The sequence below is a fragment of the Montipora foliosa genome, chromosome 8, assembly GCF_036669935.1.
Source record: "Montipora foliosa isolate CH-2021 chromosome 8, ASM3666993v2, whole genome shotgun sequence".
In the NCBI taxonomy this organism is placed as follows: domain Eukaryota; kingdom Metazoa; phylum Cnidaria; class Anthozoa; order Scleractinia; family Acroporidae; genus Montipora; species Montipora foliosa.
In genome coordinates this window covers 48856896-48869395 of record NC_090876.1, presented here as the reverse complement: position 1 = coordinate 48869395, position 12500 = coordinate 48856896, and the positions used below count along the sequence as shown (strand labels likewise).

At 36.5% G+C, this 12500-nt stretch overlaps 3 protein-coding genes across 4 annotated transcripts in view; 1 reads left to right on the top strand and 2 right to left on the bottom strand.

Annotated features, from left to right (window-relative positions):
- LOC137967297 (unconventional myosin-Id-like) overlaps positions 1 to 5577 on the bottom strand; it is a 23241-nt gene extending 17664 nt beyond the window's left edge. Inside the window, exons 1-7 of the mRNA XM_068813817.1 lie at positions 5207 to 5577; positions 3787 to 3880; positions 2749 to 2914; positions 2533 to 2586; positions 2194 to 2289; positions 1390 to 1509; positions 616 to 825 (exon numbers count right to left, since the gene is read on the bottom strand). Coding sequence (XP_068669918.1) covers positions 616 to 825; positions 1390 to 1509; positions 2194 to 2289; positions 2533 to 2586; positions 2749 to 2914; positions 3787 to 3880; positions 5207 to 5510 — 1044 coding nt within the window. The 5' untranslated portion in view covers positions 5511 to 5577. The remainder of the gene's footprint in view (positions 1 to 615; positions 826 to 1389; positions 1510 to 2193; positions 2290 to 2532; positions 2587 to 2748; positions 2915 to 3786; positions 3881 to 5206) is intronic.
- Positions 5578 to 7382: 1805 nt separating this feature from the next.
- LOC137968117 (aquaporin AQPAe.a-like) lies at positions 7383 to 11675 on the top strand. The gene is made up of 4 exons (XM_068814740.1): positions 7383 to 7810; positions 9140 to 9372; positions 9863 to 9943; positions 11319 to 11675. Exons 1-4 carry the CDS (start codon positions 7513 to 7515, stop codon positions 11547 to 11549), a joined length of 843 nt encoding a protein of 280 aa, XP_068670841.1. The 5' UTR covers positions 7383 to 7512; the 3' UTR covers positions 11550 to 11675.
- Positions 11676 to 11683: 8 nt separating this feature from the next.
- Positions 11684 to 12500, bottom strand: part of LOC137968118 (ras suppressor protein 1-like) — a 10160-nt gene continuing 9343 nt past the window's right edge. Inside the window, exon 9 of one of the 2 annotated variants that reach the window (XM_068814742.1) lies at positions 11684 to 12500. This exon is cut by the window's right edge and continues 530 nt beyond it. The gene's annotated coding sequence lies outside the window, so the exon portion shown is untranslated. The other variant, XM_068814741.1, reaches the window with a different exon arrangement.

Below are 12500 nucleotides of genomic sequence, written 5' to 3'. Positions count from 1 at the left end.
CACGACCAGGGCTAACACCCAGTCGAATTTCCTTTGATTAACAGAACTACAAATAACCCTTTGATAGTTTATTTCAGTAAAACGAAACTAGTCTAGTGATTTGTACGCACAAATTTAGATCTCAAGTAAGTTACAGAAAGGTGAGAGTTCCGACCCCAGCCCCTTAGAACCCCTCCTTCTTCTACTAATTACCAGCAGGCCGCCATTTCATTGTTTGGGGACACCAACATGGCCGCCGTGACGTCATGTTAAATCCAAGAATATAATAACTGTTTCCTCCAAAACATATTGCACTATGGGATGGAAAAACTAGTAAATAGCATATTTAATGTCAACAGCATGGCATAATCATGAAATACCGACACTAGCGCAAAGTCATATTTTGCGGTGACTTTTTCGTTTGCGTTTTCGTAGTTTTTGCTTTAACTCCCTAATTAATTGGTTTTGTTGACCACAATTGACCTCAAAGGCGTGCAATTCAAACTTTAAGTTTCGGCAATGGAAAATGAGGTGTCCGTGGAAAATAAATAAAATTGTCGCGCCGCTATTTTTTGTATGGGATCAAGCTATATATCATATTAAAGCTAATAGATTGAAACAAATCATAATGCATACCTTAGCCAAGGCTTCTCTCCCGTACGAAGCATCCTTGGCGTGATGGGCTTTCTCCACGACGGATCCACCTGCAGCCACGACTCGGAAACACAATGCCTTGTAAACCTGCTTCTTGTCCGTTCCAAGAAGATTTGCAAGAGTTGCAAGCTCTGTGTCCCCATTAACAACAGAGGCTTGCTCTTGATCATCGTCAACAAACTCCAAGTTTCCCTGAAAGGAAAAAGCTACGTTGACCTTTTCCCCATGCAGTTGGGAGCAAATTTGGTGCGGTGCAAACCCCTCCCATTGTGAATTGATCCCAGCTTGATAGGGTCAAGCTAAGGTATATCCAGGGCTTTTACTGATATTTTTTAAATATCTCTATTAAGAGGGATCATCAAACATCAAACTGCAACACATCTTGGTAAACATAATAGACTTCAGCCTTACAAAGGTATTTGCTGTACATACCTAGATGCTTTCACTGTTGGCTATGTAAGTTGAGTTGAATTCAAACTGGATCATTTTAACAAGTACTTGTTATTACTTTAAACATTGTTGGTCTGAGACCTTACCATAATTAGTTAGTTGATAAGACATTAAATTAGTCAAGTTTACATTTACTGTACCACAAAAACTGTAAAATCGTCTTAATTAACCCATAAACATGTACATGTGTGCTCTCAGTGTATTTTCTTCACAAGCAAGCATTAGACCACTTTGTATACAATCAACAAAATATATGAAAAAAGTAACTTCCATTTCTACATTTATTTCTGCAATAATTAGTATTACCAAGTGAAGAATTGCTGATATAATTTTCCAAACTGTACTTCGCTCATCAGGTGAAAATCCAATAGAAGTCATTGCATCACAGTTTTCTTTGTAATCAGTTTTGTCATTGATAGCCTTCACCTTTAAACCAATAATGTTTAAAACTCATTAATATTGTGTTGCATTCTGGATTTTAATATATGGCAATATAAACCACTGCCAAATAAATTTCTCAAGATTGCTCTCACAAAATGAACCAGCTCAATGGGTAGGGCACCTGACCTGCGCATTTCAAATCCAGCATAGCACTCTGATTTTCAGGGGGTACTCCTGACAACTTAGGATAGGCGTGTGCCACCAAGGTTCTCTGAGGTAACCCCCCCCCCCCCCCCGGATTTTTGGTTGTCCTTTTGGCTGTTGCCAAGTAACTGGACTAGCTTATCATCCCTCTCCTGGGTGCATTATGCCATTTATTAATCGATCACTACCCCCGGTAATAATTAATAATCATGACTTAATGATCAGTGAGTACTAGGGTAACAATAACAACAATAATAATCAATAGTTGCAGAAGTTGGACAATGTATATAATTCTTCTTACAAATTATAATTACTTACTGTTCCATAAACACATTAATTATTATGATGTTATTTATCTAAAATAAATTAATCTAAAATTTCAACCAGTCATGTTAGACCGTTACTAATTTAATGTTAATGAATAATAAAATTATAATAATTAAACCATATAGGTGATTAATTTTATAATTAAATATGATATTCGCCAGCAAATTTTATTTCATGAAGATAATAATGCTTATAAACCTGAAAGCATTTTCCTTGGTTGACAAAATGGTAATCTTCCGCTTTCTTGTTCAGATGTAATTCCTTGAGTGTTTCAGATGAGGCTCCATTTAGTAACTAAGATAAAAAACATAAAATTAAGTCGGATCAGAAAGTCTGTATTAACAGATATAAATTAGGAGCATTCCTTTGAGTAAATTAAGAAATATGTCAAGTGTTATAAGACACAATGAAAAAGATAATATTGTCAGGACCAAGAGTACCTATTTCCTTTGATGCAAGCCAGGAAATAAGAGATTCTTTACACTGGGTATCAAAACTATGAAAGTATTTACTTTACATAAATTACTATCAACAAACCTGGTAAAATGCATGAAAATTTCTCTCTCCCTCTTGTTGTTTCACCACTCTCGACTGAAAAGCAAAATTTTGACATGATGACATGGAAACTCTCAACAGCATCAATAATGCACCAAAAAAAGCTTTCTAAGTTCGTCATGATCCACAGCAAAAATCAACTCTTGAAAAATAACTTTAAACACACTTATATTAAGTTCACAAAGACTACAAAGTGACCTTTTCCAGTAGGTAATTAAATATGTGTCCTCCAACCGGATCTCCCTTGAAGTCAAAGTCTATGTCCATGTACTTTCCAAACCTACTGGAGTTATCATTTCTGTTTGTTTTGGCATTGCCAAAGCTCTCTAAAATTGCATTTGACTTCAACAAGATGTCCTTGACCCTGTGAATACAGATGCAATATTGGTATCCAAAACTTTTTGTAGGAGATGCATCACACTTTAAAATGAACAAACAAGTAGATTGATATAAAATAAGTATCAAAAAGTGTCAGTAATTTTTTAAAAAATCACAGACGTTTCGAGTGTAGTCTAACCCTTCTTCAGCGTGAAGAAAACCGTTGAAATACACAATCAGAAGGAAGCGCACAGATGAATGGCCGCGCGCGCATGCATCAATTTTCAATCATTTTAAAATAAAGTTGGAAAACCACACCCCTGGTTTCCCTGTGGCCCAAAATTTCAACTCAGTGGGCCAATCGGGATACAGGGCTTGCAGTTATGCCACGGTACTAATCTCCTACGGAAGCAATGTGAAATGAAGTTAATTTTCCAGTTGGGAACTGTACAGCCTGATGGACTTATACTGTAACATCAATTTCAACTTGATGCATGCGTGTGGGCGACCATTCTGATTGCATATTTCAAAGGTTTTCTTCACACTGAAGAAGGGTTCTACCCCCGAATGTATCATTTTTTGTCTTAATCAGGGTATCGATTTATCAACTTTTGTCTTTAACTGGGTTAAATGTCTTAAACAGGGTATTAAAAATTGGAATTCTGTCTTAAACAGGGTTGGAAAATCAGTGATATTTGTCTTAAACAGGGTCAGGGTATGAGGGGTAATGTGCAAATAATCTGTCGGATTGTGGCATTAGACGGAGTAAAATATATAAGTATCCCCTTCGAAGGGAAAAGGCTAAACTATTGCAGAGTGCACAAAGTTATCTGAATATCTATTATGCATATGATTATCAAACCTCTTCTGAGATGGTACAATGGAAGAAAAGTTGACATATGAAGTCCAGTTACTCACCTTTCAACCTCAGACTGCTTTGTTAGATTTGTAACTGCAGAAATATACTTCATGATAACTTTGGAGGCTTCCGTTTTTCCTGCCCCACTTTCACCTGGAAGTTCATTCAAAGGAAAAAAAAAAACACCTTTCTATTCTTATGTCTGATTGCATAGTCCAGGAGAGATATCTTTTTCTTCTGCATGCACCAACCAAGGAAAGTCAATGTCAAAAGCTCTAACTATGGACTACTAGGGGATCTGAGGCCATCTCCCACCCTCCCCCCCCCCCCCCCCTCCCCCACTAGAAAACTGTGAAAACATGATCCTCAGGAATGATCAAGCCCGGCTGTAATATTTTGTGCCAAATTTTAAGGAAACAGACTATATCCAAAATGACTCATTTCATACACATTATCAGATTATTTAGAGGCCAAAACACTAACACCTGGTATCTGTATTTATAATCATTAACTTTCTTATATTTTTTGCTGTAAAGAACTGTGAGAGCAAATACCCTCTTGCCACTCAGTGCATTTAAAATTACATACCTTAAACATTTTCCTGTTTGTGTGTTTAGTAAATAAAGCCATTGTATCAGGGACTTACGTCAATTATTATTATTATTGCATTGCATTTAACCTTTTTCTTAACGACTTTTATTGTCTTTATCAAAATATTTGTTTCTTATAAACAATACCATAGATTGCTTTGACACCATGCATACACAAAACAAAACAATTTTGAAATTTACTCTTGCATGTTTTGAAACCAGTCTATAAAATAACATTGTGTTGATCAACTTTTAATATTAGTTGTAGAAACTTCAGCTATTTATCATTTTATGATAGGTGAAAAACCAAATTTTAATAAGACATTGCTAAGAAGATGATTGTTTTAATTTGAATTAAAATAATAAAAACTCTCAAAACTCGCGCATATAATTTCACGCAATGCTTGCAACTGAAACAAAACTTCTTTAGAACTTTGAGGTTATTAATTATAGGTGATGAAGAAACTTTTTTTTCAACACCCTTTGCAGAGCTTTGACTTAAAACTGTAAAAAAAAACAAAGTATGATTATGATTGCTGCAAAACTTTGAACAACGGAAAACGGCTCCAATATCAGAGTGAATATTAATAAACGGCTGAAAGCAACACCCAAGGAATTTAAACGTCATAATTAAAACGTCACTTATCGCAAACAATAATATTTTAACTCCCAGCACAGAACTATTCACACCAAACAAGGGAATCATTCACGTTCTGGTGCATGTTTGATTGTCTGTTCAAATATTTTAACTGTTACTAAGGCCAAATAAATGTGAAGAAAACTGCAAATTTGGTTGTTACTCGGCGAAGTAGAAAAGAAAGTTTTAAAAGTAATTGAACTTTGATGAATAATATTACTTAAATGAGATGAAAAGGAAAAAAAATCGTACCAGAAATAACAATGCAGGTATCTTCTGATCGCCGTTTCATCGTTCTGTAAGCAGCGTCTGCCAATGCAAAAATATGCGGCGGTCTCTCGTACATTTCTCTCATCTTGTACTCTTGAATTTTGTCGTTTCCAAAAATATTCAAAGTCTTGTAAGGATTTACTGACACAAGCACTTCGCCGATGTAGGTGTAAATTCTCTCCTTTTGAAAGCGAAGCTTTAAGTTTTTCATAAATGCCTCTTTAGTGATTTCGTCTAAAAGGACAAAATCGCCCTTGCCATATTTCAAGCTCTCTTGTTCCGCCATTCTCACCTGTTAACAAACTGCAGTAGACTGCACGCAAAGTCTAGAGTGAAAATTTTTAGTCTGTTTTGCCGGCATTCAATCTAATCAATACTGTGATTGGTCAAGTAAAATTAACAAACCAATCACAGACGTTCGTATATCAAGACTGGCGGTGTGGGTAAGTGGGCGGGAGAATTTTCAAATTACGCCTAACATTTTTGAACTTTTTAGCTTCGGCAAGAACGGCCAAATCCCTTCCGCTTCAGGAGATCAGGACAAGATGATTACAACACGTTCCTACCAAATAATTTCAAGAATCTTGTACATAGAGAGCAGTTCTTTGCCGTAACGTCCCTGTGAGAAAAAGCTCGCAAGCTTTAATGAGACTGTCTTTAAGACTTTCGGTCGCTCATTTCGTAAAATGATCGATTTTGCAGTAATAACACGTGCCATTCTAAAGCAGACGAAGTTGTGATATTGTGCTATAAAAGCAATATCAGACCTGCTATAGAGCTTAATATTAAAGAATATCAGACCCCGATGATCTAAAATTAATCCTACTATGGTTAAACATTGCTCCTCAAAATTTTCACCCAATATCAACGCAAAAAAGGCAATTCATTTTCTTGAGTGGCCTTTTACTAATCATCCGACAGTTCGAAAGAACAGTCAATACAGGGACTTTTTCATCCCAACCCCAGTTTTCCTTAGTGAGGATCATTTCGAAAACAAATAAGAAAAAACATCACACGCATATCAAACATTAGATTTGTTATACAGTATGGTGTCCTTTTCCGTATATGATGTCATATTTCCTCGTAAAGTAAAATACCATCAAAAACAAATGTGTCCGATGATTTCTTGATTATTCTTCTTTCATATTACGAAATTTTGGTTTTCCTGCTATCAGTAATTGTGCGGATTTCAAGTTTGTTGACAGGCGTGTTCATTTGTCTTTTTAGAAAGTCTCTACTTTTGCGGCTCCGTGACTTCCATGGTCATGTTTACTTGCCTTGTGTAAAGAAAAAATGCAACGGGAACACGTGTCTTTTTGCAGAACAGATTTACAGATAAACTAATTTTTGCGGCCGGGAACGAATTTGCTGCAGAGTTTTAAACTTTTGTTTTATCGACTCTTGAAAAATATCAACTATTTTCGCATAAGGGTCCTTGGTCCGCGACTTGTGATACTTATGACCCCAGAGAACTTAAAATCTCGCAAAGCAGATAAAGGAAACCTTTCGATAAACGGAAAAGTTCCCTGCTTTAACTGAATATTTTCAAAATCTTCTTTATACATGTTTACGAACGGGGTAACTTCTTTTGTATGTCTAGAATACCTATACGGTCTTATAATGAAATGGAGACTGTCTAGTGAGACGGTCAACTGAAAATAAAAGCAGATTATATACTCACAACGACATCCAATACGACTGTAGCTGAGATATATCGAGGATAATAACTAAAGAATAAATAAATTTCATGTTCATACAGAAATCAAAGTATCAGGATTCACAGGTATTTCTTTTGGGCTGCTTACATGGTTAGCGCCGGGAGCAAGGACCAAATTCGCGGACGAAGGACTCACCATTACGGTCACCTTTTTTCGAATTACAAGAGAAATATTTCAGTTTGGAACTTGCTAATTTAATATTATCGCAAGAAACGAAAAAGCTATATCTTCAGGGAAAATTTCAGTTCGTGGCGTTCAGGTAAGATATTCAAGATTATCCTTTTTTCTCGCGGACCACGGACACCATACTGTATCCTTCCTTATCTTGTTCCTGAAACTAATTTGCTTCTTGTTACCTCCGGTAGCTAGTTATCTTATCTTTTTTCGGATTTTTTTCCCAAAAGCGCTGAGGCATGGCGGAGACTGAGCTTCGCATTCGTGGCCAATCAGAAATCGTCTTTTAAAATACGAAGAAGGAGAAGGAGAACGTGACAGAGCCGCAAAGCACAACGAACAACTGAACTTTTTGACGCTGAAATTGTTTAGATTTTGTAAAATTTTCACGGAATCATGGTACAATGGAGTGAGGGTTTGGCCATTTTCGTTCCATGTGTTGTGGAATTGATCTGTGCCATGTTTCTTGTTCTGCTGGGATGCGGCTCGACCGTCAATTGGCCGCAAGAAGAAACTGCTCCAACTGTCCTGACAATATCATTGTCGTTTGGATTCTTGAACGCCTTTTTGGGGAACATCTCGACCTGTTTTAGCGGTGGGTTCTTCAATCCCGCTATAACGGCGTCCTTAGTTTCGACAAGAACAATGCCGGTGAAGACAGCTTTCTGTTTCATTTTAGCTCAATTACTCGGAGGTGAGAAATTAAGATCACTTCTTAATTCGATCTGCTTAATTTTAATTTTTAAACTCCTCTTTTGCTTTTACTCTTCTTAAGCAAACGCCACAGTTCACGTAAGAACATAAGCTTAAGCTTATGTAAGCTCATATGGTATTTCGAGACATCACTAATTTCACTGCCAGTATGAAAGCACGTTTACGTTTCAGGTAATGCTGAGAGTAATTTGAAAACCCTTTTGTTTCTGAAAAAGGAAAGATTGATTGTAAGATGAAATTAAGTTCACGTTAAACGAATGGGAATATAAGAGATAGCACGAGAAAGTCTCCTGAAAGCGAAACAAATAATATTGTATTTTTACATTTTTGCTTTTAGGTGGAAATTTTGTTTAGCCAGGGTTTAGCCAAGCAGCTGAACGCCCAGAGTCAAGAAATGTTTCATTATTATTATTATTATTATTATTATTATTATTATTATTATTATTATTATTATTATTATTATTATTATTATTATTATTATTATTATTATTATTATTATTTTGTAATAATAATATTTATTCAACTTTAAAAACAGCAAAATATATGTACATAATTTACAGAAATATTAAAAAGTAAGAATTGGAAGCACTATACAACATAAATAAATTATAAATCATAAGAATACAATCAATGTATCAATAACCAATTCACTCCTTGCAGCTCAGATGTCATCAAATAACTCTTACAGGCAGTACAGTGTTTTAGAATTAAAAAAACATGGAAAAAGAAAATTTTAAGTTAAAAGGAAAAAAAAAGTCAAAGTCAAAGTGTTTCTCATTTATCATAATCCATCATGATGGCCAAAAATAAATGCTCTAATCCTAAAGTCTTGCTAATTGCTTATCAATTTCAAAGTCACTATCATTAATATCAGAAACCCATAAGGGTTGAAACGTGTAACGGCCCCTTGTGTGCTGGGAAACAAGCTTCTGAATATTCAATTTGCTAAGTACCATATTTGGAACAACAAGAGCAAGGGGTTTCCAAATATGGTACTTAGCACTGAAACATTCAACCAATCAGTTCGCACTGAATATTCGGAAGCTGTGAACACGCGTTACACGTTTCAACCCTTATGGGTTTCTGTTAATATTCAACGGAGCTCTTGTTGTTGTTGAAGTTGTTTCCTCCTGCCATCCTGTGGGAAACCCCTCCGCTTTTGGGGTGTGCATACACACAAACCAATACCCTCCTAATTAAAGTAATCATCAACGTCACTGTCTCATCAAACCTGTTAGTTCTTAGGGATCTATACTTTTCTAACAACTTTTTACAGAACTTAAAAGACAACCATTTTCTTTTTTTTCAGCTGTAATTGGAGCAGGTCTCCTTTATTTCATTGTCCCATCTGAGAGCCATGAGTATTTAGGAATGACGCTGGTCAAGCCAGTCTCGTGTTTGACTGGATGTGGGGTGGAAGTATTGATGACAACTGTGGTTACATTAACTGTGCTGCACACCTCAGATGGAGGCCAACGAACCATTGATTACTCAGCATCTGTGGTGATAGGACTGGCTGTTAGTGTATGCCACCTGTTTGGGGTAATAAATAAATGAAAAAGTTTTTAAAAGTAAAGTGATCAAATCTAATGTGGTTTTAATAATGAAACCTTTAGCCCTTAAGAGTGACACTTAAAGATTTCACTCTGCCTAATGCAACTCATCAACAAGGCACCCTTTTGTGGTATGAGGTGAGGAATAAATAAATTCATTTTGTCCTTTCCAGTGATCAAAGTAGGTTGCATGATGCAGATGATTCTTCAGAAACAAAAATGTGGTTGATTGCTCAACACAGGGCTGGGAATGCGGTTTTTGCTAAAAAAAAAATATATAGATGATTGTCCCCTACATACATTGAGTGCTATGGGTACTAATTTGGTAGGTCGGCATGTAGAGTTGGTACAGAGATCATTTAATTTCAAACCAAGGCATTCAGATTAAAATTGCTTGTGCAGGCTATATACACCTACATAGAGCTGATAGCAAACATTTTGGCTAATGGTGTTTTGTCTTATCTCTGGGGTTGAAATAGTTCCCTATTACTGGATGTGGGATCAACCCTGCTCGTTCCTTTGGACCTGCAGTCATAATGAACAAGTGGAGAACTCACTGGGTGAGTGTTTAAAGCAATGTTAAGATAAATAGAATCATGTTTATACTCTACAGAATATTTAGTCAACTCCAAAGAGGCTCTAGTATTCATGAATCGTCTGCCCCTTTCAAACATCCAGTTTACTTCCACAGATTCTGTTAAAACCCAGTCATACCATGCATTTCATGTATTTATACTGAAGAGGTCATAAAGCAGTCAGTAGTGGCTTGCCTTTCCCACTCAATTCCAAGAACTGAAGAAAATCATGTTGAGGACACTGACACTTTCATATGTCCTAAGAAAACTCTCATTTTTTAAAAGAAATCTATGACACTCTTTCAAGCCATAATCACAACAATGAAACTTACACCTAAATCTTGGACCCATTGAGAAGATTCACATAAATTCAGTCTCTTGATGTGGGCTTGTTTTCACTGGAAGTTACTGAACACTGGAAACTGTCAGTGTAGCCTTAACAGTGAGAAGATCAACACCTCCACTTTGATTTATCTTTTTGGGCACAATGAGTATGAGAGAGGTTTGACAAGACATAGGATACAATACATACTTAATTGACTGCTCCCCATAGCGGCTTTTCAGGGCCAATGAAACACAGTTAACGAAACGACGAAACAGCTGTTAAGAATCCCAACTGGCCGGAGGCAAGCCATTTGGCTATTTACAAGTGCAGCTGGGAAGTTGAACCACAGACTACCAGGAACAAATTCAATGAGTGGTCAGAGCGGGTCTTGAACCTGGGATCTCCGGATCTCAAGGCAAGCGCCCTAACCACTGGGCCACACTGCCTCCCAGACATGTTGCTTGGGTAAGGTGGAATCTATTTTTCTGGGATCACACATTGTGGCTGCGTTAATTTAATTCGTTTGATGTGTTTCAGTTACCAAGTGGGAGATTGTGCACTCCAGTCCAAAACCCTGGGTCTTACACATTAAACGCCCAAGGACACCGCCAGTTGACACATAAAATTGTCTGGCGTTTGACAGAGTAAAACCTGTTCAGTCTTACTCCCAGGCGTTAGTGGGTTAAAATAGCTGGTTAGGTAAAGCTAGCTGCATGTGTTCATAACATCTACCTCTGTTAAGGTGATCACAATATTATTGGATGGCACTGTCATTGAACCTTTGTGAAGTTTTCTCTTCGACATCCTGAAGTATCTAAGGGTGAAATTTACTTTAATATCAGTAAGAAAATGATGACTTTTAGGAATTAGCCTAAGAATTGCAAGTATAGCATGGAAAAATGTCCTTTTACGTCTGCCTTTTCCCTTGACAGTAGCAGGGTAGAAAGCTTTATCCCATTGACCCCTGGGAGTGAGACTTAGTTCTTTCATGTCCAGAAATGGCAAGGAATTTTACCTTTTTGGTCACTCACTTAGGTTTACTGGGCTGGTCCAATCATTGGTGCCCAACTTGCAGCAGCAATTCACCATCTCCTAAACAATTTTCCAGTCACAACAGTCAATGAGCTTGTGGTCAGTGGAAGACAACTAACAAACAAGGCTGTATCAGCACCACTTGAACCAAGCAAGAGTGAAAATCATCCTCCAACACCAACTCAAGTCACAGGACAAGCTGACTCTCCTTGTGAGCTTACCACTTCTCTGTGATGAGCTCAAAGAACTTCACCAAGACATGCCTTTACTTTTTTGTACTCATCCTTGGAGAGCCAAGGGCTGAGACCGTGGGCCACAGGAAAAGTTTCAACACAAGAAATAACATACACGCAAAGAAAATTCTATACTTCTTCCTCCTTGCCTTTTTATTTCACGATTTTAATAGACCTTTTGGCAGTTACGTGCTTAGTTACCTGGTCTTTTAATGAAAGTGAGGCTTGTGTTGACCTGGTTACATGTATAATACATACCTCCCTCCTTTTCTTATGTTAATGTTTTTCTCAGGCTAATTAGTTGGAATTAACATAAGAAAATGAATGAGGTAGTCAACTCCAGTCTCACTTTCATTCATTGGCCAGGTAACTAAGTACACAACCTTAAAACGGTATATTTTGGACTTTTCCTTCAGTCCCACAAATTGGGTTCCTGGATCTTGGAGGATGTGTTGTGCTCTGCTGTGTAAAGGATTTCTCATCCACAGCAAGATTTGTTGCAAAAGTTGATTACTTTCTTTTAACAAACTTTCATTCCTTATAATTTTATAATTTGCCAAAATTCTTGATTCATTTTGGCTATGACACTGAGAACTTGTTAAACTTGTAATCTATTGATGTAAATTGTTAAATTTGTTCACATTTTTTGAAAGATAACTTGAATATCAATAAACATTAAAACAAGTGGACAACTTTATATTAATACAAAAAATGATCCACATTTTATTATTTTGTTTGCCAGTATTATCCTCTTTGCTGTTACAAATGGATATCCTAAATTACTATTTGTATTTTTTATATTAAAATAATGTCTGTAACTTCATATTCTGAAAGCTGTACATTGTGCTGCATTAAATTGCAATGTTGAAATGTTTGCAATAGTTACTTGTCCTCATGTATCAACAGTCTAAAGTGTGAAATGAGAAAAATACTTTTTTTGAATAGCTATCAT